This window comes from Lepus europaeus, chromosome 22 (genome assembly GCF_033115175.1).
Source record: "Lepus europaeus isolate LE1 chromosome 22, mLepTim1.pri, whole genome shotgun sequence".
Classification (NCBI taxonomy): Eukaryota; Metazoa; Chordata; class Mammalia; order Lagomorpha; family Leporidae; genus Lepus; species Lepus europaeus.
Genome location: NC_084848.1, coordinates 1,160,323 through 1,182,746, shown reverse-complemented (window position 1 = coordinate 1,182,746; position 22,424 = coordinate 1,160,323). Strand labels below are relative to the sequence as shown.

At 60.0% G+C, this 22,424-nt stretch overlaps 1 protein-coding gene across 1 annotated transcript in view; it reads left to right on the top strand.

Annotated features, from left to right (window-relative positions):
• The window catches only part of TDRD9 (tudor domain containing 9), an 84,185-nt gene that overhangs the window by 60,890 nt on the left and 871 nt on the right, over window positions 1-22,424 (top strand). Inside the window, exons 22-34 of the mRNA XM_062181869.1 lie at window positions 800-907; window positions 2,049-2,149; window positions 5,607-5,780; window positions 6,990-7,101; window positions 7,716-7,928; window positions 8,132-8,221; window positions 8,868-9,128; window positions 10,892-11,047; window positions 11,710-11,780; window positions 13,077-13,186; window positions 13,570-13,666; window positions 20,253-20,422; window positions 20,993-21,003. Coding sequence (XP_062037853.1) covers window positions 800-907; window positions 2,049-2,149; window positions 5,607-5,780; window positions 6,990-7,101; window positions 7,716-7,928; window positions 8,132-8,221; window positions 8,868-9,128; window positions 10,892-11,047; window positions 11,710-11,780; window positions 13,077-13,186; window positions 13,570-13,666; window positions 20,253-20,422; window positions 20,993-21,003 — 1,674 coding nt within the window. The remainder of the gene's footprint in view (window positions 1-799; window positions 908-2,048; window positions 2,150-5,606; window positions 5,781-6,989; window positions 7,102-7,715; window positions 7,929-8,131; window positions 8,222-8,867; window positions 9,129-10,891; window positions 11,048-11,709; window positions 11,781-13,076; window positions 13,187-13,569; window positions 13,667-20,252; window positions 20,423-20,992; window positions 21,004-22,424) is intronic.

The window sequence follows — 22,424 nt, the reverse complement described above, 5'->3', positions numbered from 1 at the left end:
GTCTGGCAGTGGAGACGGAACCTGCATTGCAGAGTTTCAGAGGAGGCCCGACCCGCCGCATGCCATCCGGGCTCAAGGTAGACACCTGGAACCAGGCGTGCTGGAACTCAGGTGTTTCTCTGGGTACAGATCACCTGCAGGCTGGGCCAGAGGTCCTGGGCTGGGGGTGTCTTCAAACAGGGAGTTTGTATCAAAGAAGAGACCCTTAGATACTTTTTAGAAGTGAATGAGAGGAGCTGGCATTGTGGTGTGGTGGGTTAAGCCACCACCGCATGTGGGCACTGGTTCAAGTCCCGGCCGCTCCATTCCGATCCAGCTCCCTGTTAATGTGCCTGGGAAAGCAGCAGAGGGTGGCCAAGTGCTTGGGCCCCTGCACCACATATGGAAGACCCAGAAGATGCTCCTGACACCTGGCTTTGGCCTGGCCCAGCCCTGGCTATTGAGGCTGTTTGGGGAGTGAACCAGCAGATGGACGACCTCTCCCTCTCTAACTTTTCCTTTCAAATAATGAACGAAAAAATTAGAAGAAGAAGTGCCCTGGCAGTGTCCTGAGGGGTTTCTCCTGAACAGCTGGGCAGGGGCGGGGCCCTGGGTGGGGGTGCTGCCCCTCTGGGTGCTGCGTGTGGAGCTGTGTGTGCTCTTGCCTGGACCTCCTGCCAGTCTCACGCTGCCTTGTAGACTGTGTGAGGTGTCCGTCCCGCAGGCAGCCGCCTGGGAACCACGCCTGCCTGGACGCGGCCCTCGGGGCTGGGCTGAGGTGAGAGCGGGCGGCGCCGCGGGGCGCACCTTTCTCCTGCAGGTTGTCTTGGCAGGTGCTTTCTATCCAAATTACTTCACTTTCGGACAGCCAGATGAGGAGATGGCGGTGCGCGAGCTGGCTGGCAAAGACCCGAAGACAACCATTGTGGTGGGTGCCGTGGCGGCCGTCCCGGGGTGTGGCCCGCTCCCTGGCTGGCACAGGCTGTGCTGTGCCCAGAGTGAACGTGGAGCCTGCCTGGCCTTCCCAGACCTGGCTGCTCGTGCCTTCCTTTCACCCTCTCCATGCCCCTCCCCTGTTCCCATCAGCTGCTGTCTGGAAGGGTTGGGCTCTTGGTAGAGTAACGACTTCGGTCACACAGAGTGCAGTGCTGTTGCGCGACAGCTCGGGTCTGCCGCTCGCAGCAGGGATCTCCTGGGCAGGGTTTTGTTTAAGTTCAAGTTCCAGGACCTCACGAGTCTGAATTGGAAAGTGTGGCCTGGAGGTCGGCATTTCAGCAGCAGGTGCTTTTGGGTGAACAGCGCCCTCAGCCACAGGCGCTGGCCACGGCACCACCGCGGGGGGCTGCTTGTTTAATCCCGGCAGCTGTGAGTCAGCTGGAGCCGAGCCTTGATTGGTGGGGGTGGGGGTGGGGGTGCGGGACTGGCTGACCTTGGATCGCGTGGCTCTGGTCTGGGCCCGTGATAAGGGATGAGCAGCGTGTGGTGAAGCTGGTTCCTGGCATAGAACAGGTGCTTGGTCATTGCCAGTTTTTACTTCTGGGGTTGCTGGCACCACTGCTGTTGCGGAAGGGAAGTGCAGAAGTCAGGGCCTGGGGCAGGGCTGGGAGGGGCTCGGAGCCCAGCTCTCCTGCGGGTCCCCAGTGCCCCCTGCCAGTCCTCCAGCGGATGCCCCCTCCTGCTTTGCTTCCTGCCTGGGGGAGGCGGCCTCGCACCAGCCCTCTCCTGAGTGGCTGTTGAGTCTCGGGGACATCCTTTCCCTTCCTAGGCAGGCTCCAGACGAGAGCCTGGGCCCTGAGGCGGAGCCTTCTCTCCGCCCCTGCTGCCCTCCTGGCCACGGTGGAGGGCAGGTGGGCGTCTCCTGGCTGCAGAGGCCTTTGAGAAGTGGGAGCCCCGCCCCACCTGGGAGGCGAGCGCTTTCCTGTCATGCTTTAAAAAGATGAACGAACGTAGCTTGATGAGTGCGAGGTCAGATGAGCCAGCAGTGACCGCTGGGCCGCGTCAGCAGGGCGGGTGACGGCTGCGGGTGGGGCGCGCGGCGCAGGGTGTCTGAGGGCCCTGTCGGTCTGCAGCTGAAGCACATCCCTCCCTACGGATTCCTCTACTACAAGCAGCTGCAGTCCCTCTTCAGACAGTGCGGCCAAGTCAAGTCCATCGTGTTCGACGGCGCAAAGTAAGTCGTGCGTGTTGTTGCCAGTGCCGAGACGCCATCTCTGCACCGTGCGTGGGGGCAGCACTGCGGCCCTGAGAGTCAGAGAGAGAGAGAGAGGGCTCCCATCTGCTGGTCCACTCCCCAGATGGCCACAATGGCCAGGGCTGCACCAGGTTGAAGCCAGGAGCTGGAGCTTGTTCTGGGTCTCCCACATGGGTGCAGGGGCCCAGGGACTCGGGCCCTCTGCTGCTTTCCCGGGTGCATTAGCAGGGAGCTGGCTGGGAAGTGGAGCAGCCGGGACCTGAACCAGTACTCGTGTGGGATGGAGCTATCTCAGGCGGCAGCTTCACCCGTTATGCCACAACACTGGCCCCAAATTTAGTGAATTACACCGAAGGCAGCTGACATTTTCCTAAATATCCTAACAAGTTACATACTGGAGAGTGCTTAGTTCTGTATGTGAAGTCTCGGATTAAACCGCCATCTTGCATGCCAACAGCCCGCACCATGGTGGGGCTTCCGTGCGCATGGCTGCCCCAGCTGAGCTGAGCGGCAGGCGTCCGGGCCCTTGCAGGTCTCCTCGCTGCCCTGCACGGCTGCCCCGGGCTGTGTGCGTTTGTGTTCTTCCCGCTCGGCACCCGTTTCTAGGGCTTGTTTATATGTCACCGCTGTTTATTCGTGGCACAATGCCGGGGCAGTGTTCGGGTGAGAGGACCGCGTTCTGCCGGCCGCGCTGGTGGCAGTGCTGTGAGGCGGTCCTAGGCCAGCACAGGTGGTGACCAGAAGATGAGGGACTGCACTCCTTGGGGGGCAGCCTGAAGAGCAGGGTGCAGGTGCCTCTTCCTCCCACCGTATAGACATGTCTAGGGGAACATTAGTGCAAGGCTTGGGGTTGGGGCCATGGAGGGCCTGCACAGCCATCCTGGACGGGAGCTAACTTGTGTCCCTGGGGGGCAGCACTGCCTTTGGGTGGCCTTCTGTGGCCGCCTGGGAGTGTGAACATGAAGAGGCGGGCGCGTGGGGACCTGAGTGTTCTCCTCTGCGCTGTGTGGTTGCAGTGATCCAAAGCCAAGACCACAGGGGGCCGGCAGTGGGAGGGCGGATTCCAGAAGCTGGCTGCCGGCTGGCGAGCGAGGTGGCTGGGTGCTGGACCTGTGAGAAGGGGACTGCTGTGGCATGTCTGCAGGTGGCAGGTGCAGAACCTGAAAGTGTGGTTTAGGAGCTAGAGGAAGCTGTTTCTAAGAGAGACTCAGGGGGCCAGGCCTGTGGCCTAGCGGGTAAAGCTGCCGCCTGCAGTGCTGGCATCCCATGTGAGCACTGGTTCGAGTCCCGGCCGCTCCAGGATGGAGCCTGGCTTTGGTTTCATGATGTATAACTTGCTGTCCCTGCTGTGATCACAACTCCCTAATCCCCACCGTCATAACTCTCATCGCCATAACTTTGTCCCCACTGTCATAACTCACTGTCCCAACCATCATAACTCAACATCCCCACTGTCACCATAACTCCCCATTCCCAGTGTCGCCATAACTCACCATTCCCGCTATTGGCCATAACTCCCGTCCCCACTGTCGTAACTCAGCATCCCCACTGTCACCATAACTCCCGTCCCTGCTGTCATAACTCCTGTCCCTGCTGTCATAACTCACTGTCCCCACTGTCACCATAGCTCCTGTCCCCGCTGTCATAACTCACTGTCCCCACTGTCATAACTCACTGTCCCCACTGTCACCATAGCTCCCGTCCCCGCTGTCATAACTCACTGTCCCCACTGTCATAACTCACTGTCCCCACTGTCACCATAGCTCCCGTCCCCGCTGTCATAACTCACTGTCCCCACTGTCATAACTCACTGTCCCCACTGTCATAACTCACTGTCCCCACTGTCACCATAGCTCCCGTCCCCGCTGTCATAACTCACTGTCCCCACTGTCACCATAGCTCCTGTCCCCGCTGTCATAACTCCTGTCCCCACTGTCACCATAGCTCCCGTCCCCGCTGTCATAACTCACTGTCCCCACTGTCACCATGGCTCCCGTCCCCGCTGTCATAACTCACTGTCCCCACTGTCACCATAGCTCCCGTCCCCGCTGTCATAACTCACTGTCCCCACTGTCACCATAGCTCCCGTCCCCGCTGTCATAACTCCTGTCCCCACTGTCACCATAGCTCCTGTCCCCGCTGTCATAACTCCTGTCCCCACTGTCACCATAGCTCCCGTCCCCGCTGTCATAACTCACTGTCCCCACTGTCACCATAGCTCCCGTCCCCGCTGTCATAACTCACTGTCCCCACTGTCACCATAGCTCCTGTCCCCGCTGTCATAACTCCTGTCCCCACTGTCACCATAGCTCCCGTCCCCGCTGTCATAACTCACTGTCCCCACTGTCACCATAGCTCCTGTCCCCGCTGTCACCATAGCTCCCGTCCCCGCTGTCATAACTCACTGTCCCCACTGTCACCATAGCTCCCGTCCCCGCTGTCATAACTCACTGTCCCCACTGTCACCATAGCTCCCGTCCCCGCTGTCATAACTCCTGTCCCTGCTGTCATAACTCACTGTCCCCACTGTCACCATAGCTCCCGTCCCCGCTGTCAGAACTCACTGTCCCCACTGTCACCATAGCTCCCGTCCCCGCTGTCATAACTCACTGTCCCCACTGTCACCATAGCTCCCGTCCCCGCTGTCACAACTCACTGTCCCCACTGTCACCATAGCTCCCGTCCCCGCTGTCATAACTCACTGTCCCCACTGTCACCATGGCTCCCGTCCCCGCTGTCATAACTCACTGTCCCCACTGTCACCATAGCTCCCGTCCCTGCTGTCATAACTCACTGTCCCCACTGTCACCATAACTCCCGTCCCTGCTGTCATAACTCACTGTCCCCACTGTCACCATAGCTCCCGTCCCCGCTGTCATAACTCACTGTCCCCACTGTCACCATGGCTCCCGTCCCCGCTGTCATAACTCACTGTCCCCACTGTCACCATGGCTCCCGTCCCCGCTGTCATAACTCACTGTCCCCACTGTCACCATGGCTCCCGTCCCTGCTGTCATAACTCACTGTCCCCACTGTCACCATAACTCCCGTCCCTGCTGTCATAACTCACTGTCCCCACTGTCACCATAGCTCCCGTCCCTGCTGTCATAACTCACTGTCCCCACTGTCACCATAACTCCCGTCCCTGCTGTCATAACTCACTGTCCCCACTGTCACCATAGCTCCCGTCCCCGCTGTCATAACTCACTGTCCCCACTGTCACCATGGCTCCCGTCCCCGCTGTCACAACTCACTGTCCACACGTGGACAGTTTTCCTGTAAGTCAGTACTGACAAGTGGTGCAATGAAGAGTTGCTGGCATTTTGACGAGAGAAGTGACCATGAGAATTTCTGTCTAATCTTGAGAGAAGTAGACATACAGTTTTTTTTATCAGATGCCTGATGAGTGTATTTTTAATTTGTGTTTGTGGAGCAGAGCCTTTGTGGAGTTCTCACGTAACCCAACAGAGAGGTTTAAAACTCTCCCTGCAGTGTACATGGCGGTCAAGATGTCCCAGCTGAAAGTGGCCCTGGAGCTCAGTGTCCACTCGGCTGAGGAGATTGAAGGGAAGGTGCAAGGCGGGGCTGTGTCGAAGCTCAGGAGCACCAGGTATGTTCCAGCTGAGGGCGGGCGGGCTCCACCGGCGCACCGCCTGTTCGAGTTATCGAGAGGATGGAGTGTGATCACTTAGGTACCTTTGGGTTGAAGTAATAAGGATTAAATTTCACGTTGATTTCCCTTCTGATTCCCAGAGGAGCTTGGCTGGGTTCTGAGGGTCAGAGGAGAGGGCACATGTTCCATCCAGGTTCGTGCCGTGTGTGGCGTTGTGGTCCAGGGTGAGGCGTGCGGTGGGTTCCGTGTTTGGCACGGAGAATGCCGTGCGGCTTTGCTCAAGCGTGGTCCTGGCATCTGTAACTGAGCTGGGCACTGCCTGGTTGCTCACCAGCTCTCTGATGGTTCTTTCTCTCATTTGAGAATAAAAGTATTAGAAAAACAAAATTACACTCCTATCGAGCTTGTGTGTCACATCCCAGAACCCCGGTGTTCACCCTTCATGCCTCGTAAGGATGAACTGTGGTCTTGGGTTTCCTAGACGACCAGGCTTGTGTTTTCTCACGGAGCATTGAGCTGATCATGGATACTTCTTTTTTAAAAGGTGTTTTTATATACTGCAAGGCAGAGTTAGAGGGGGAGAGAGAGAGGGAGGAAGGGAAAGGGAGGGAGAGGGAGGGAAGAGGAGGGAGAGAGAGAGAGATCGATCTTCCACCTGCTGGTTTATCTTCTCAAATGACCTCAGTGACCAGGGCTGGGCCAGGCTGAAGCCAGGAGCCTGGAGCCCCATCCCAGTCTCCCACGTGAGCACAGGGGCCCAAAGACTCAGGCCATCTTCTGCTGCTTTCCAGGCACATTAGCAGGGAGCTGGATCAACAGGGAAGTGGAGCAGCCAGGACTGAAAGCAGCGCCGTATGGGTGGGATGTTGGTGTTGTAGATGGGGGGCTGACCCACCGTGCCACAGTGGTGGCCCCAAGTGAGGATTTTCATAGGTTTCTAAAAGTCAAAGCCACCCCTGGAATCACAAGCTAGGGAATGTTTGCAGGACCCCGGGTCAGAAGGTGTGCCTCGAGGGTGGCTGTCCACAGCTTGGCCTGTGGTGTCCCTGGAGGGCAGCCCAGCTCAGTGCTCGGGGGAGGTCCTGTCTGTCATCTCTGGCCTGGGTGCTCACTACAGGGCTCTTGTCTTGCACAAGTATTAGAAGAGTGTGTACAAGTGTGGTGTTTGTTTTTGTAACGTTTTATGTTGTTAAACACGTACTCTAGGGTGAATGTGGACTTCCAGAAGCAGACGGTAGATGCAATGCAAGTCTCGTTTAACACATCGGACAGGTCGCGGACAGTCTCAGACCTCCTCCTGAGTGTCGCCGTCACAGAGGTGAGCCCCGCGTGCCATGTGTGGCCACGACGCGAGTTCAGACCTCACAGCCGTGGGAGCCTGGCTTACTGTCCTGTGCAGGAAACCTGGCTGAGGGGGAAAGCGGAAGAGACATTCACTCCAGAAGCAAAGTTAATTTTTAAAGGCGGAGTACACTTAATGGGAGACTAATCCGATGTAACAAGATAGAGGTAACAGTGCTAACTGGCATAATGATATACGCCTCTAATTCAGATTATGGCAGCGAAACTAGCATTGCCCCTTTATTACTTTATGTGGGTATGGCTTTTACTCCTTTCAAACGGAGTTTCACTGAGAACACTTGTCCTCTCTGGATTCCAGGCAGGTGGGAACAGCCCTGCTCGCGGGGGCCCTTGGCTACCCAGGAGGGCGCTGCAGGCCCTGGCATGGCGGCTTGTCATCTGGGCTAACCCAAGACGGTGCTTTGTAGCTCCCAGGGCTCTCAGTATCTGTGTGCTCATGGGTCTGGTGCCTCCGTGGAGGGGTGTGGCCCACACCTCCCTCCCCTGCTTGCACCTGTTGAAGTCCTGTGGCCGACCTGGGTGCTGAGCGCCACCCTCGAGACTTTGTCCCCACTCCTCTCTCCTTTTCAGGTGGTTGAGGTGGGGCACTTCTGGGGATATAGGATTGATGAAAGAAACTCAGAGATTCTGAAGAAGCTGACTGCTGAAATAAACCGGCTGAAGCTGGTGCCGCTGCCAGTTCACCCACATCCAGACCTGGTCTGCCTGGCCCCTTTTGCCGATCTCGATAAAGAAAGCTACTTTAGAGCCCAAATCCTTTATGTTTCTGGAAACTCTGCGGAGGTATGTTTTTCCGTAACATCACCCAGCAGTTTGTAGGAAATGTGTAGTAGCTCCAGGTGGAACTTAGACATGGGAGGGAACGACAGTGGTGGCAGAGGGGTTTGAGCTCGGGCTGCTGGGAGTCGTGCTTTGCTGAGGCCACGCGACTCCCTGCTTGCCGGCCCAGCACCTTGCCCGGAGCCCTCTGCACACTCTGTCCCCAGGTGTTCTTCGTAGATTACGGCAATCGGGCGCACGTGGCCCTCAGTCTTCTCATGGAGATTCCGAGTCAGTTTCTGGAACTCCCATTTCAGGTGAGGCCAGCAGAGCGCAGTGGGCGGTGGCTGCTGGCAGGGACCTGCAGGTCGCACATCTCCCCTCCCCCGCAGTGCACGGTGGGCGGGGGGGGGGAGGGGAGGGGCATACTCACCACGTCTGGTTTCCGTTGTTTCAGAAGAGATAATTGCTGTAGGTAGGTTGCCATATTGTTTTTGGAGTGAGTTAAAATATGTGGAGGGTTCCAAACTTAGCCAAAAAATACTGTTTTACTTCTGTGCCATTTTCTTTTCTTCTTTCTTCTTTCTTTTAAAGATTTATGTATTTGAAAGGCAGAGTTAGAGTTGGGACTTCTCCGGGTCTCCCGTGTCATCTCCTGCTGCTTTCCCAGGGAAGCAGGGGAGCAGCCGGGACATGAGCTGGTCCTCAAGGGATGCCAGCCAGAGCCGCAGACGGCAGCCAACTCACTGCCACAGCACCGGCTCCCTGCCAGCCTCCACGTAAAAACAAGACGAAAGGAAAGAGAACCAGGCTCCCTGAACTGGGAAGTTCTCACTGCCCCCAGATTCCTTTGAGTCGGGTTTTCAGGAGACGGTGACGCGGACACACGCAGGTTGCTTCTCGCTGGCGCCTGGGACGGGGTTCACCCGCTGAGGAACCCACTTCGGCTTTGCTTTGCTGCAGGCTTTGGAGTTTAAAGTTTGCAAAATGCGACCCTCGGCCAAGTCTCTGGTGTGTGGGGAGCACTGGAGCGGCGGGGCCAGCGGGCGGTTCGCCTCCCTGGTGAGCGGCTGCCCGCTGCTCGTGAAGGTCTTCTCCGTGGTGCACAGCGTGCTGCACGTGGACGTGTACCGCTGCTCGGGGGCCCAGGACGCCGTGAACATCAGAGACGTTCTCATCGGAGAGGGCTACGCGGAGCTCACAGAGGAGTCGTACGAGTCGAAAGTGAGTGCTTCCACCTGGGAGTGCGGGCACGCGTGTGCGTGTGTGAGCCTGAGTGTGAGCACGTGTGTAAATGTGAGTGGGGAGTGAGCATGTGAGCATGAGTGTGTGCATGTGTGAGGGGTCAGTGTGAGTGTGGGGGGGCAGTGTGAGTGTGTGTGTGTGTGTGAGGGGTCAGTGTGGGAGTGTGTGCGTGTGTGAGGGGGCAGTATGTGAGGGGCAGTGTGTGAGTAAGGGGCAGTGTGAGTGTGTGTGACTGTGTGTGTGAGGGGCAGTGTGAGGGGCAGTGTGTGTGTGACTGTGTGTGTGAGGGGCAGTGTGTGAGTGAGGGAGTGTGTGTGTGTAAGGGGCAGTGTATCAATGTGTGCATGTGAGGGGCAGTGTGTGAGTGTGGGGGGCAGTGTGTGAGTGTGAGAGGGACAGTGTGAGTGTGCATGTGAGGGGCAGTGTGTGAGTGTGTGTGAGGGGCAGTGTGTGTGGGGGGCAGTGTGAGTGTGTGTGAGGCAGTGTGTTAATGTGTGTATGTGAGGGGCAGTGTGTATGTGTGAGGGGCAGTGTGTGTGGGTGTGAGGGGCAGTGTGGGGAGGCAGTGTGTGAGTGTGTGAGGGGCAGTGTGTGTGTGTGAGGGGCAGTGTGTGTGGGGGGCAGTGTGTGTGTGAGGGGCAGTGTGTATGTGTGAGGGGCAGTGTGTGTGTGGGCAGTGTGAGTGTGTGTGAGGGGCAGTGTGGGGGGGCAGTGTGAGTGTGAGAGGCAGTGTGTTAATGTGTGTATGTGAGGGGCAGTGTGTGTGTGAGGGGCAGTGTGAGTGTGTGTGAGGGGCAGTGTGTGTGTGTGAGGGGCAGTGTGTGTGTGTGAGGGGCAGTGTGTGTGTGAGGGGCAGTGTGTTAATGTGTGTGTGTGAGGGGCAGTGTGTGTGTGAGGGGCAGTGTGTGTGTGAGGGGCAGTGTGTGTGTGTGAGTGAGTGTGTGTGTGTAAGGGGCAGTGTATCAATGTGTGTGAGGGGCAGTGTGTGTGTGTGAGGGGCAGTGTGTGTGTGTGAGTGAGTGTGTGTGTGTGGGAGTGAGTGTGTGTGTGTGTGAGAGACGCGGAGCCCCGAGGTGCTTCTCTGCCTCCCGAGTGCTGGCCAGTGAGCAGTGTTTTTTTCCCCAATCTTGGAGATTTCTCTGAGGTCAATGACCCTGGCTGGATATTGTTTTTACTGGTTTCCTATTTAGCATTTTTAGTTCTTCTGACAGTGGAAATCGGTTGTGAAATGTTCTGTATCGGAGCCTCACAGAACGGATTCCAGGAGCTTCCTAGTGGGAGGTCACGTGTGTCAGGCATTTCCAAGTTGTTTTCAGCTAATGACTCAAGCACTTCCAGTGTCATTTTCTCGGTCCGGGGCCTCAGAGGGGCCTCAGAGGGGCCACCTCGCTGCTGTTGGGCCTCTCACTGCACTGTGTGCTCTCTGCTGGAGATGCAGGGTGCTGGGAGGGCGTGCCTGCAGCCCAGCGCCTCCTGTGCCCTGGGGAGCCCCTGAGGGCCCGCGCATTCCCAGCTGGAGCAGCTGTCAGAGTCTCTCCATCTGAGTTCTCTGTGGCTGAAAGTTAGCAAAGCCCGACTTGGTTCTGTTGGCTGAATTTTAAAGAGGACGTGAGCGGGTTATCTCCGTGCTGCCTGACGACGCAGCCATCCGAATGGGCTCACGCCGCGGCTTGGCCTAGGTTGGGTAAGGTGCCGTAAGTGCAGGTTCCTCCTAACCAGGCAAACTCTGCTCGTTGCTGCAGCAAAGCCACGAGGCACTCAAGGCGCACTTTTCCAAGTCGGCGGAGGGCGTGCTGGACGGGTGTGTGCCGTCTGCCGCGCAGGACGACGGGAAGCAGCTGATCCGCGTTCTGTTGGAGAGCTTCTCTTCCAACAGGCTGGGAGCCCCCACCTGCAAGGTGACGCGGGGTCGGGCGCAGGCGGGGAGCTGAAGGGAGAGGGGTCCGTGCTAATGAGGTTTGAAGAAAAGCTCAGGGCAGTGCTGTGTGTTCACTTTTTAAAAAGGTATATGTACTTGAAAGGCAGAGGTCTTCCATCTGCTGGTTCAATCCTGGGGCCAAAGCCAGGAGCTGGGAACTCAATCCAGGTCCCCCAAGGGGGTGGCAGGGACCCGGATCGCTGAGCTGCCACCTGCTGCCGCCAGGTTGCGCACGTGCAGGGGGCTGGAGTGTGAGCAGAGCTGCGCGCTGCTGTCTGGCCAAACCCTGCCGTGTCCCGGGCCCTCCTGCGGGAGCCCCAGGGACGCCTGCCTCCGCTGCCCTGCCTGTTGGGCTCACGCCAGCTGGTCTGTGCAGTGCCAGGAATACCGACTACTTTGCCTAAAACACTTAACAGGGTTGCCTTTTTTGGCCCAAGCCCCTTTTTGTATGTGATTGGAAGAACGTGTGAACTCGCTGGGAGGAATCCGCTGCGTCCCAGAACAGCGTCGTGAAGGGCTTTGTCTCCCTGAATCTTGGAGACGTGATCCAGATGTAGCTTTCTGAAAGCATAAGCCGCTCGGTGGGCTGTTAGCCGTGTCCAGTGGCGTCTGCTCGCTGGTAACGCCCTGTGTTGTGTGCAGGTGATACTCCATGGGCCGTTTAACCCTTACGAGCTGAAGTGTCACAGTCTGACGAGGATATCCAAGTTCAGGTAGGAGTAGCTGACGTCTCCCGTGGGGTTTTCCTCTGCGCCTCTAGACCCAGACCTTGTCAAGGCGCCATCCTGGCTGAGCTGCCGTGACGCCCGCCTTCTCCCGCCCTGCCAGCTTCCCTCCTTGCGCTTGGCCGAGGTCGTCTTTTCCTTTGGCTCTGTGCGAGGCGGTGCTGAGCGTCTCTCGCCACAGCCTTCGTCTTGCTGCTGCTGTGACTGTTAAGCCGAGTATGAGTGCCGGCGTCGGGAAGCTTGTGGGCCCCGTGCTGTCACTGCTCCGCAGTCGTGGGTCCAAAGGCAGCTGGAGGTGACAGCCCAGAGTGATGGGGTCTTGCCAGGGACCCAGGATATCATGGAAGCCTTTGGAGGGCTCTGACCACACCAGGGTCAGGGCGCTTTCCCAGAGAAATCTGAAGCCTGCAGGCTGCAGGAGCCGGCCAAGGTGCAGGTGTCAGGAGATGGGGTGGAGGTTGAGTGGGGCTGGCGCTTGCACGGGGAGTGCTCAGGTGGGCGCAGCGTGACAGAGGAGCTGGGAGGCCCGAGGGGGTGTGGGACGGGGCCAGCGCCGCACGCCGCATTTTAGGCCTGGGAGCCCTACCCGTGTGTATTTGGAGACTCACTCGGCTTGAGCCCCGGCTCCTCAAGGCACCGTCTGGGGACCAGCAGTGCGGCCCTCTGGAGCCTGTTAGAAACGCTGGTGTCCAGGCCTGCATCCTCTCAAGAGCTGTGGGCACTCCGCATGCATGCAGACGGACGCTGGGCGGCCCGCGCGAGTCCCCTCCACTGGCGTGGGGCTGGGGGCGGAAGGGAACCTGCGCTGGAGGTGGAGGTTGGGGCGTCCTCCCAGAGCAGTGGGCTGGAGGTTGGGGCGTCCTCCCAGAGCAGTGGGCTGGAGGTTGGGGCGTCCTCCCAGAGCAGTGGGCTGGAGGTTGGGGCGTCCTCCCAGAGCAGTGGGCTGGAGGTTGGGGCGTCCTCCCAGAGCAGTGGGCTGGAGGTTGGGGCGTCCTCCCAGAGCAGTGGGCTGGAGGTTGGGGCGTCCTCCCAGAGCAGTGGGCTGGAGGTTGGGGCGTCCTCCCAGAGCAGTGGGCTGGAGGTTGGGGCGTCCTCCCAGAGCAGTGGGCTGGAGGTTGGGGCGTCCTCCCAGAGCAGTGGGCTGGAGGTTGGGGCGTCCTCCCAGAGCAGTGGGCTGGAGGTTGGGGCCTTTGTGCCTGCGCCCTGTTTTGAGATGCACTTGGGGAGGTTGGGCAGGCTGCCTGGCCAGAGCTCTGCGCCCAGCTGCTGCCCGCTGTGCCTCAGGTGTGTCTGGATCGAGAAGGAGAGCATCAACTCCGTCGTCATCAGCGACGCGCCGGCCGACCCCCACCAGAGGATGCTGGTCGCGGCGTCCCTGTCAGTCAACGCAACTGGTACCCGAGGGTTTGGTCTCTCAGTCCTGTTGTCGGTGGACAGGCTCGCGCTCGGTGCACCCGTCAGGCTGGTCTCTGAGCGCCGGCTGAAGCCAGTCGGAGAACTGGGGCGTTTCCGCTTCAGCGCTTATGCAAAGATGCGGGCATAATTGAGTCCTTGGGCTTCACTCGTTCCGCTCACTGGCACAAAGGAGAATAAATCCACGCTCTGCTCTGGGAGGCCCTGACGGCCTGTTGAGGACACAGGAAAAGTGTCCCCAAGCGGGCCAGATGTGTGGGCGTCCCGTAGGGGGCGGTGGTCAGGCTGGGGGACAGCCCCGGAGGCCCAGCAGGGCTGGTGGGAGGGGTGCGTTGGGCAGCACTGACCACATGCCTGTTGGCAGGCTCCACCATGCTGCTGAGAGAGACCTCCCTGATGCCTCAGATCCCCGGCCTCCCCGCCATCCTCAGCATGCTGTTCGCGCCCGTGATGGAGCTAAGGTACTGGGCTGGGTGGGGTGGGGCATCCGTGGTGGACGTCCTTCAGGGAGAAGCTGTGAGGCCTTAGCAGGTACTCGATCACTGAGCGCCTCAGCCGAAAGTGTGGCAGAAGAAATCAAGCCCAGGGCTAGGCCCAGGGTCGGAGGAAGTAGGATCAGCCTGCACGTGCGTCACCTGTGCCCCTGTCCGTGGTTGCAGTGAGTGCAGGGGAGGGTGCCTAGCAGCAGCTGTGCGGCTGGCGCCAGACACCTGTGTGGCCGCGTGAGCTTCGCACCCTGGGGAAGGGGCCAGGAAAGGACCAGGCTCTGGGCTTCAGGGCCCGTGTTCTGGCGGCCTCAGCACTTGCAGAAGTAGGGGAGTGGGCGATGGCAAATTGCCTTATTCTTTTTCAAAATTAATTCCATTTTTATTTAAAATAGACAGATTGAGATCTCCCATCTCACAACAGCCAGGGCTGAGCCAGGCTGAAGCCAGGAGCCAGGAGCTCATTCCAGGTCTCCCATGTGGGGGCAGGGCCCACAGACTTGAGCCACCCCCTGCGACCTCCCAGGGTCCACCTCAGCAGGAAGTGGAGCAGAAGTGGAAGAGCTAGGACTTAAACCAAGCACTCCGATGGGGGAGGCAGGCTCCCTGGTCTTGATGGCTGTGCGTCCCACCTTTGTTTCCTAGTCCGTTGTGGGCCAGGGGGCTGTTGGCAGACCCAGCTGGTGGAGCTGGGGGAAGGTACTGTTTGCTCAGTCCCTCCGTCATGCTGTTTAGAATGATACTGAAATCTCTGACATGTGTGGTGCTTTTTTTTTTTTTTTTTTTAAGATTTATTATTTGAAAGAGTTGGGGGAGGGGAGAGATCTCTTCCATCCACTGGTTCATTCCCCAGATGGTTGCGATGGCCAGGGCTGGGCCAGGCCAGAGCCAGGAGCCAGGAGCTTCTTCTGGGTCTCCCACATGGGTGCGGGGCCCAAACACTTGGGCCTTCTGCTGCTGCTTTCCCAGGCACATTAGCAGGAGCTGGACCAGAAGTGGAGCAGCCGGGGCTCAAACTGGGCACTCTAGTGGGATGCTGGCGCGGCAGGAGGTGGCGTCACCTACTGTGCCACGGCGCTGGCCCTGCGCAGTGCTTTTTAACTTAGTTGCAAATGTGTGTGTGTATGTCCATGCGTGTGCATGGTTCTTTAGAAATGTGTATGCACTGCCTAGAAAAGCTGAGTGGGCAAACGTTAATAGATGGTCAGGCGTTGATGTACGCATCCTCCGTCACTTGACAGCGTGCCCGAGAACTGCCTCGTCAGGTGGTGGTGGGCAGTGGATGGACACGGAGCGGCCGTGTGGTTGGGAGGTCATTGTGTGTTCATGGCTGTGGACAGGCAGGCGTTTGTGGTTTATAGCCTGCTTATATTGTATATAATAACTTCTGGGTGCTTGTCATGCTGTAATTCCCAGAGATGTGAGCACGCTGACATCACTGATCCCACGTGAGGTCCAGAGCAGTGTCCCGTCCCATTGCCAGTGCGTCTCCTGTGCTCTGTCCGTCCTGAATGCATTGCTGTGGCTGTTGCAGCTGGCGTCTCCCAGGTTGCAGTAAGGGTGGGGTAGATGGCTCTATGGAGCTCTCTTCTGAGTCCTGGGGGTGTCAGCTGTGTAGACACAGTGCGTCCGCGTGCTGTTCCTATGAGTGCCTCACGCCAGGCCCAGGTGACTTGGTGGCCACAAACCCAAGTTCCTCTCTAACTGCTTCTGATACCCTGTGCTTTTTTTTTTTTTTTTTTTTTTTTTTTTAAGATTTTATTTATTTATTTGAGAGGCAGAGTTACAGACGGTGGGAGTGGAGAAGGGTCTTCCATCTGCTGGTTCACTCCCCAAATGGCCGCAATGGCTGGAGCTGCGCAGAGGCGTAACCTCCTGCTCCACAGTGCTGGCCCCTGCCGGCCTGGTTGCTGGACAGACTCTGAGCTCACTCTTTTCTTCTTAAGGAGTGGAGGAATAGGGTGTTAGTCGCAAGTCTCCTAAGTGCCAATGGAAGTTCTCGGACAGTTCCTTGAAAGCTTGTGTGTGAGCCGCCCGCGGCGCTCGGTGCAGGGCTGGGGTTGTGGCTCCTCGGTTGAAAGGAACTTGAACGAGTGGAGAGCTCTGGTGCCGCCGTGGGCAGAGGGCCTCTGCGTGGTGTGTGCGTCCCCATTCGTCGAGTGGGAGGCAGCCGCGGCTGCGAACGCGAGAGGACGAGCCATCTCCTCTGCTGTCACCCAGGCGCTCAGTCCACCACGCCCCGCACGCACACCGCTTTCTTCCATGTGTGGTCCCCTCTCACCCCCGCTCGGGACGCAGGGGGCTGTGCTCTGCCTGTCCTCTGCTCCCCGCTGGGGCTGTCACCGTCCTGTCACAGCCGATGGCACTGCCGACTCACGCTGTGTACAGGAGCAGGAGGGAAGGAAGTTACCTCAGCCTTTTGTTTCAGCTTAAAAAGGGAAAGAGGTTACGTGTCCCCTCCACTGGCAGGCCCAGAAATGTCCGTCAAGGCCCTGGCCCCTTTCTTGGCCTGGCCCTGGCCTGGTGAGTTGCTCCCTGCCTCCCCTCCTCCTCCTCACTTCCTGCCAGGGGAGCCAGGGAGGCCCGGCCCTGGCCCTCTGCCCGTGAACGAGGGTGCTGGCTGCCCCTGTTCTCTGCCCCACGTCTGCCTCAGCACGGCTTCACTTCCTGCTGCTCGCGGTCCCCACGTGGTTCCCTGCACAAGCAGAGCAGTCAGCGTCCGTCCTGGCGTCTCCAGGGTGGGAAGCAGTCTCAGGACAGTGGGTGCTGGGCACAGTGACCAGAGGGCCCTCTGTGCCTCCGCCTTGGGCTGTCAGGCCAGGGTTGGTGCAGGGCAGCGCCTGGCCGGGAGGCGCCGTGCTTCCAGCAGCTGCTCCTCCGGTACAGCCGCCTCACAGGGTCTGTGTTAAAGCTGCCGGAGACCCGACGGAGGGCCTGGAAGGAGACCGGGCGCGTAAGTGACATCCCAGGGCTGTGGCTGGCGACCGACGGCCCCGCGGAGAAGCTGGCCAACAGCCTGCTTTTTCGGGGCGAGGATTGGGACCGAGAAGCAGGAGGCTGGGTGCTGGTTGAAGGCTCTCCGTGGGCTGGCTGGGGCCTGCCCGGGCCAGTGGGAGCCATGTCACCCTTTTGTGGCCCCAGAAGCCACACGGTGAGAATGTTGCCTCAGCCACAGCTCCCCCCAGACTCCAGGTGCACGGGGTCGTTACCCTGTGTCCATACCCTGTGTCACTGGAAGTGACAGCCCATTGCAGGGCAGCGAGAGCTGCACACGTGCTGCACGCGCCGCCTGTGGAGGCAGCACCGGCTGGATTTGTTCCCACAGTTTGTAAGAGCAGGGCCAAGACGCGTGTCAGTGTGTTAGGTGGTGAGCACAGGTTGAGAGAGGGACACCTGGGGCTCCGTCCCCGGCCCACCATGTGTTGCTGGCCTGGCGCAGTCTGGCCTCTGCGGCTGTGTGGCGAGCGTTCTCTTGCTGTCCCAGGACGGTTTACCGTGAGGGCAGTGTGCACGTCCTGCTCTGCTTGTGGACTCTGCCGGCGGGGGGGGGGGGGGGGGGGGGCGGGGGCTTCGCAGCACGCGTCCTCTGGGAGCAGGCACAGCAGGTGCAGATGCTGTTGGTTCTGCAGCTTCTGTTCAGCACGCGGCAGGTGAACGCGGCGTGTATCGGGTGTTCCCGGCCGTGACTGCTTCCTTGGAGAGGATCGGCGTCCTCACTGGGCGCCTGTCAGGACTCCCGGCACGTTGGCTAGCAGCCCTGTGGACACTGCTCCCTCCCGTGTCTGCAGCAGGCCTCGCCGTGTGTGGGAGGGCCTCTGCCGGTCTCCCGGCCTCGCCGTGCGTGGGAGGGCCTCTGCCGGTCTCCCGGCCTCGCCGTGCGTGGGAGGGCCTCTGCCGGTCTGCCGGCCTCGCCGTGCGTGGGAGGGCCTCTGCCGGTCTGCCGGCCTCGCCGTGCGTGGGAGGGCCTCTGCCGGTCTGCCGGCCTCGCCGTGCGTGGGAGGGCCTCTGCCGGTCTGCCGGCCTCGCCGTGCGTGGGAGGGCCTCTGCCGGTCTGCCGGCCTCGCCGTGCGTGGGAGGGCCTCTGCCGGTCTCCCGGGATCAGCGGTTTCAGTTTTGGTCTAGAAGATGCATCGCGAGGTTTGATTGCTGAGGCGCCTGCCAGTGCAAACCTTGCCCTGCCACCCACAGGCGAGACCTGGATTTGTTCATCGGATTTCTGGCAAAGAAAAACAGCGTCCCCGCTCTCGAACTTGAGCTTCAGAGCCAGTCCAGTCAGGCGAGAAGCAGGGTTTGTTCAGAGAGCCGGCGGCGGGCGGCACACAGCACAGCACTGAGAGTCTTCATTGCAAGGGGCTGTCCTCCCCGAGTGCTATTCCTCTGGCATGGGGTGGGGGCCCGTCCCTGTGTGGTTAGCGTGGGGTGGGGGCACGTCCCTGTGTGGTTAGCGTGGGGTGGGGGCCCGTCCCTGGTTAGCATGGCGTGGGGGCCTGTCCCTGTGTGGTTAGCGTGCGGTGGGGGCCCGTCCCTGTGTGGTTAGCGTGGGGTGGGGGCCCGTCCCTGTGTGGTTAGCGTGGGGTGGGGGCCCGTCCCTGTGTGGTTAGCGTGGGGTGGGGGCCCGTCTCTGGTTAGCATGGCGTGGGGGCGTCCGTCCCTGTGTGGTTAGCGTGGGGTGGGGGCCCGTCTCTGGTTAGCATGGCGTGGGGGCGTCCGTCCCTGTGTGGTTAGCATGGCGTGGGGGCGTCCGTCCCTGTGTGGTTAGCGTGGGGTGGGGGCCCGTCTCTGGTTAGCATGGCGTGGGGGCGTCCGTCCCTGTGTGGTTAGCATGGCGTGGGGGCGTCCTTCCCTGTGTGGTTAGCGTGGGGTGGGGGCCCGTCTCTGGTTAGCATGGCGTGGGGGCGTCCGTCCCTGTGTGGTTAGCGTGGGGTGGGGGCCCGTCTCTGGTTAGCATGGCGTGGGGGCGTCCTTCCCTGTGTGGTTAGCGTGGGGTGGGGGCCCGTCTCTGGTTAGCATGGTGTGGGGGCGTCCGTCGCTGTGTGGTCCGATGGGCTGTGTCCAGGGATCGTGAAGGCGGAGTCCTCCTTGGAGCAAGGGGAACTGGGCCCTTCTCGTCTCTCCGGCTCCTGTTAAGTTGTGGTTTAGGCCATGCTTACTCGCTGGAGTGTGGGTGTGCGAGCCTGGGCCCTGTTGTGCCCGTCCGCCGGCTCTCACGATGGCGTTCCCCACTGCTAGCCTCTGCCCCGGCCCAGCCCCGGCCCAGCCCTGGCTGTTGTGGGCACTTGGGGGGTAAGCAGTGATTGGGAGCCCCTCTCTGTGTCCGTCTGTGAAAGATGTTTTTAAACGCTGCTCAGTGTATGTTGAAAGCACATCCGGAGTGCTCCACGGCCTCCCCTGCTGCCAGGCTCACGTGGGCACTGCGGGCTCCTCGCTCGTGGCCTTGACACTGAGGACGGGCTGCGGGGGCGGAGCCACCCTCGGTGGGTGTTGCAGGGTGGAAGCTGTCACTTGGGGCCGTCAGCAGGACGGTCACTCGTCACGGCCGTCTACAGAGTGTCTGTGAAGTGAAGTGTGTGGAAGGTGACGCGGAGCGCCTCCTGCAGAGAGCAGTCTGGCCGTCGGTGTGGCAGGCCCTGGCTCCAGGGAGCTCCTCAGGGTGGACCGCGCCTGGCGTCCCCTGCCGGCACGCTGCGGGGCAGGGGCAGGAGGGCAGCCTGAGGACTCGGCGCGGGCCGCGGACTGCGCGGACACTACCTGCGTTTCCATCAAACTGCGGGATGAGCCGAGTAAGTTAGGGTGTCGTGTGCCCCTTAAGCCCACGGAGTTTGGTCAGTAAAGCTGGAGGAAACAAATCGATTTAATGATGCGAAGACGTCTGAGCTGATGCAGTGTCGGAACCAGCAAGGCTCGTGGTGCGGTGTGTTCCGCAGTGGCTGCGGCTCCCGCGCTTCCAGGTTACTTGTTGGCCTCAGGGCTGAGCCACTGGCACGTGGCGGCTGGGAAGTGAGACCTGGGGGCAGAGGCACGGGGTCAGGCTCCGTGGTGCAGGGAAGCTGGGGTGGGGGCCCGAGAGACGGCGCCCAGGAGCTGCAGTTGGCCCTGTTTGCTCTCTGGAAGGTGGGAGTACAGGTGGAGAAGATGGGCCTGGGGCGACTGCCGAGAGAGCACCGAGAGCTGTGGGTCCTGGGCCAGCAGCCACAGGACGCCGGGGCGTGGATCGTGTCGTGGGAGAGGGAAGGCGAACGGGAGACCTGTGTGTCGAGTCCTGGATGTGCGTGCTACCCTTTCTCCAGGAATGGAGGGTTAGCCCACGGAAAGAGTGCCGGGTGGGAAAACACCACACGTGATGCACAGCCTCCCGTCACTTCATCTGCCATGCAGCGTCAGAAGCGTGGCTCTGGGCTGGGAGAATGTCGGGTTGCCGTCCTTGGAACCCCTCCCTTCGTGATTTAGGGCAAGAACTGGAAAAAGACACAGAGCGCTGGATGGCTTCCCTGGTCGCTTCCACCACACTAAGTCAGGGCCTTAGCAGGTGTGGAATGACCCCTGTCTCCAACATCTCTCCCAGGGTTGATCGGGATGGAAAACGCTACACTGGAGTCCTCTGTGGCTTGGGGTGGAATCCAACCACAGGAGCCCCGGTGTTGCCGGAGCACGACATCGAGCTGGCGTTCGACGTTCGCTTCAACGTGGAGGACATCGTAGAGGTGAGAGTGACGCTCGCAGTCACGGCCAACGGTGCGGCGTCTGGCGTGAGCTGGGAGGACGGGCACTGCCGGGCAGAAGGTGCTCCCACACCCACCTCCCTCCCCGCTCTTTTCTGAGACCTGTTTCCGGTGGGCGGAGCTCTGGCTTTCTTAGGTGGTGTCTCCTGGTGAAGGAAAGGAGGTTTTCTGGCAATGGAGGCGAGTGCCAGGCCAGCAGGGCCCTGGCAGGGGTCTCATCCCAGCCGGTGCAGGTGGAAGAGGTGCAGGAGGAAACGGGCCTGCCCCTCCCCCTCCCCCGGATGCACTGGCCTGAACCAGGGTACAGGGGCCTGACACTCCGTGCAGAGGCCCAAGCACGTGGCCCTCATCCCCTGCCTTCCCAGGCCATCAGCAGGCAGGCTCAGAAACTGAGTAGCTGGGACTGGAACCGGCCGACCAGCATGGGCGGCAGGCGTCCCAAGCAGCAGCCTGAGCTGCTGTGCCCCAGGGCCTGCCCCCTGGACTAAGCGTTTAGGAACGCGTGGAGAAATGGGCAGTGATTGTGTGACTGGATCCAGCCACAGGGTTCGTGGGCTTGTGTTCTCTGTGTTTCTGTTTTCAGTCTTCGTTCGGGTAACTCCTTTTTATTGTGCTCCACGTGATGGGGGAAGCTAGAGTGACGGCTCAGCAGACTGCAGCACGTCCTGCGGGTGTTCACAATCCCTCCTTCTCGGGGGACGCCAGCTCTCCTTGAGCTGGGTGGGGAAGGGCCGGGCGGGGCCAGCCCGGTGGAGCGCCCCGGCGGCAGCCAGGGACCGTCTGGAGCAGTGCCGGTTTACCTGTCAGGTACTCACTGCCTTTCTTGTAAGGGATGCTGGGCTTAAAACACACCTTATTTCATAGAGCTAATTGGAAAATGTAAAACTAAAAACCCAGGAGCAAGTGTAGGAGAACATCCCTGTGAGTTTGTGGACACAGCAGCCAAGGTTCAGTCTGCAGAAGAAAAGGTGAAAAATTGGACTTTTCCAAAGTAAACAGCCTTGCAGGAGACCCTGCTCAGGGGGAGCAAGACAAGGAGAGGTGTGTGTGCTGGGCACTGCTGGAGGCCTTCCCCGTGGTCACACGTCCACTGATGTGTGGGCGGCAGTGGACAGACTCGGCGTCACACGCAGGCACGCCCAGGATGCTGCTGTGAGATGCCACCAGCACCGTCAGGATGGCTGAGTGGAAGCGCTGGCCACTGCCCAGGCTGGCGGGGCCCGCACAGCAGAGTGCCCGGTCACTGCTGGTGAGTGCTGAGTGCGCCTGCCGTTGGGAGGCAAGCTTCCTGTCACCTTTGACGGAGACGCACCCAGAGGAACGTGCTGTGGATGCTGCCTGCAAGTCACTCACAATGGCTGAGGGCAGCCTTCAGCAGGGGATGCTGACGCTGTGGCGCAGCCACACCTTGGAACAAGCGGTAACAAGGAGCAGGGGGTTCGTGTAACACCAGGTGAGTCTCAGACACATCTGACTATGAGAAGGCAGGACCCAGGGCTGCGCATCGCGTGGTGTGTCCATGGGGCATTGTGGAATGGCAGGCCTGGGGGATGGGTAACAGATGAGTGGTTGCTGGGGTGTGGAGGCCGACTGACTCCAGGCCTTGGGGGTGCAGTGGTAGATGTGTGACTCTGTATGTCCTGAAAGAGGCCGAGGCCATCCACAGGCACCCTGCCAGGGTGGTGGGCTCCTCAGATGGCACGCACCCTCCATGAGTGATGAGCAGGAGGAAGACATCAGGAGAGAGAGAGAGAGAGAGAGAGAGAGAACACACAGAGAGCTGGACAGGAAGTGGAGCACCTGGGTCTTGAACCGGCACCCACATGGGATGCGGGCGCTTCAGGCCAAGGTGTTAACCCACTGCGCCACAGCGCCGGCCCCAATTTTATATCCTTCTAATGCACCCCCGTAGGCAGCAGTGATAACCCAAGTACTTGGGTTCTTGCCGCCCACGTGGGAGACCCAGACTGAGTTCTGAGCTCCTGGTTTTGGCCTGGCCCGGACTTGGCTGTTGT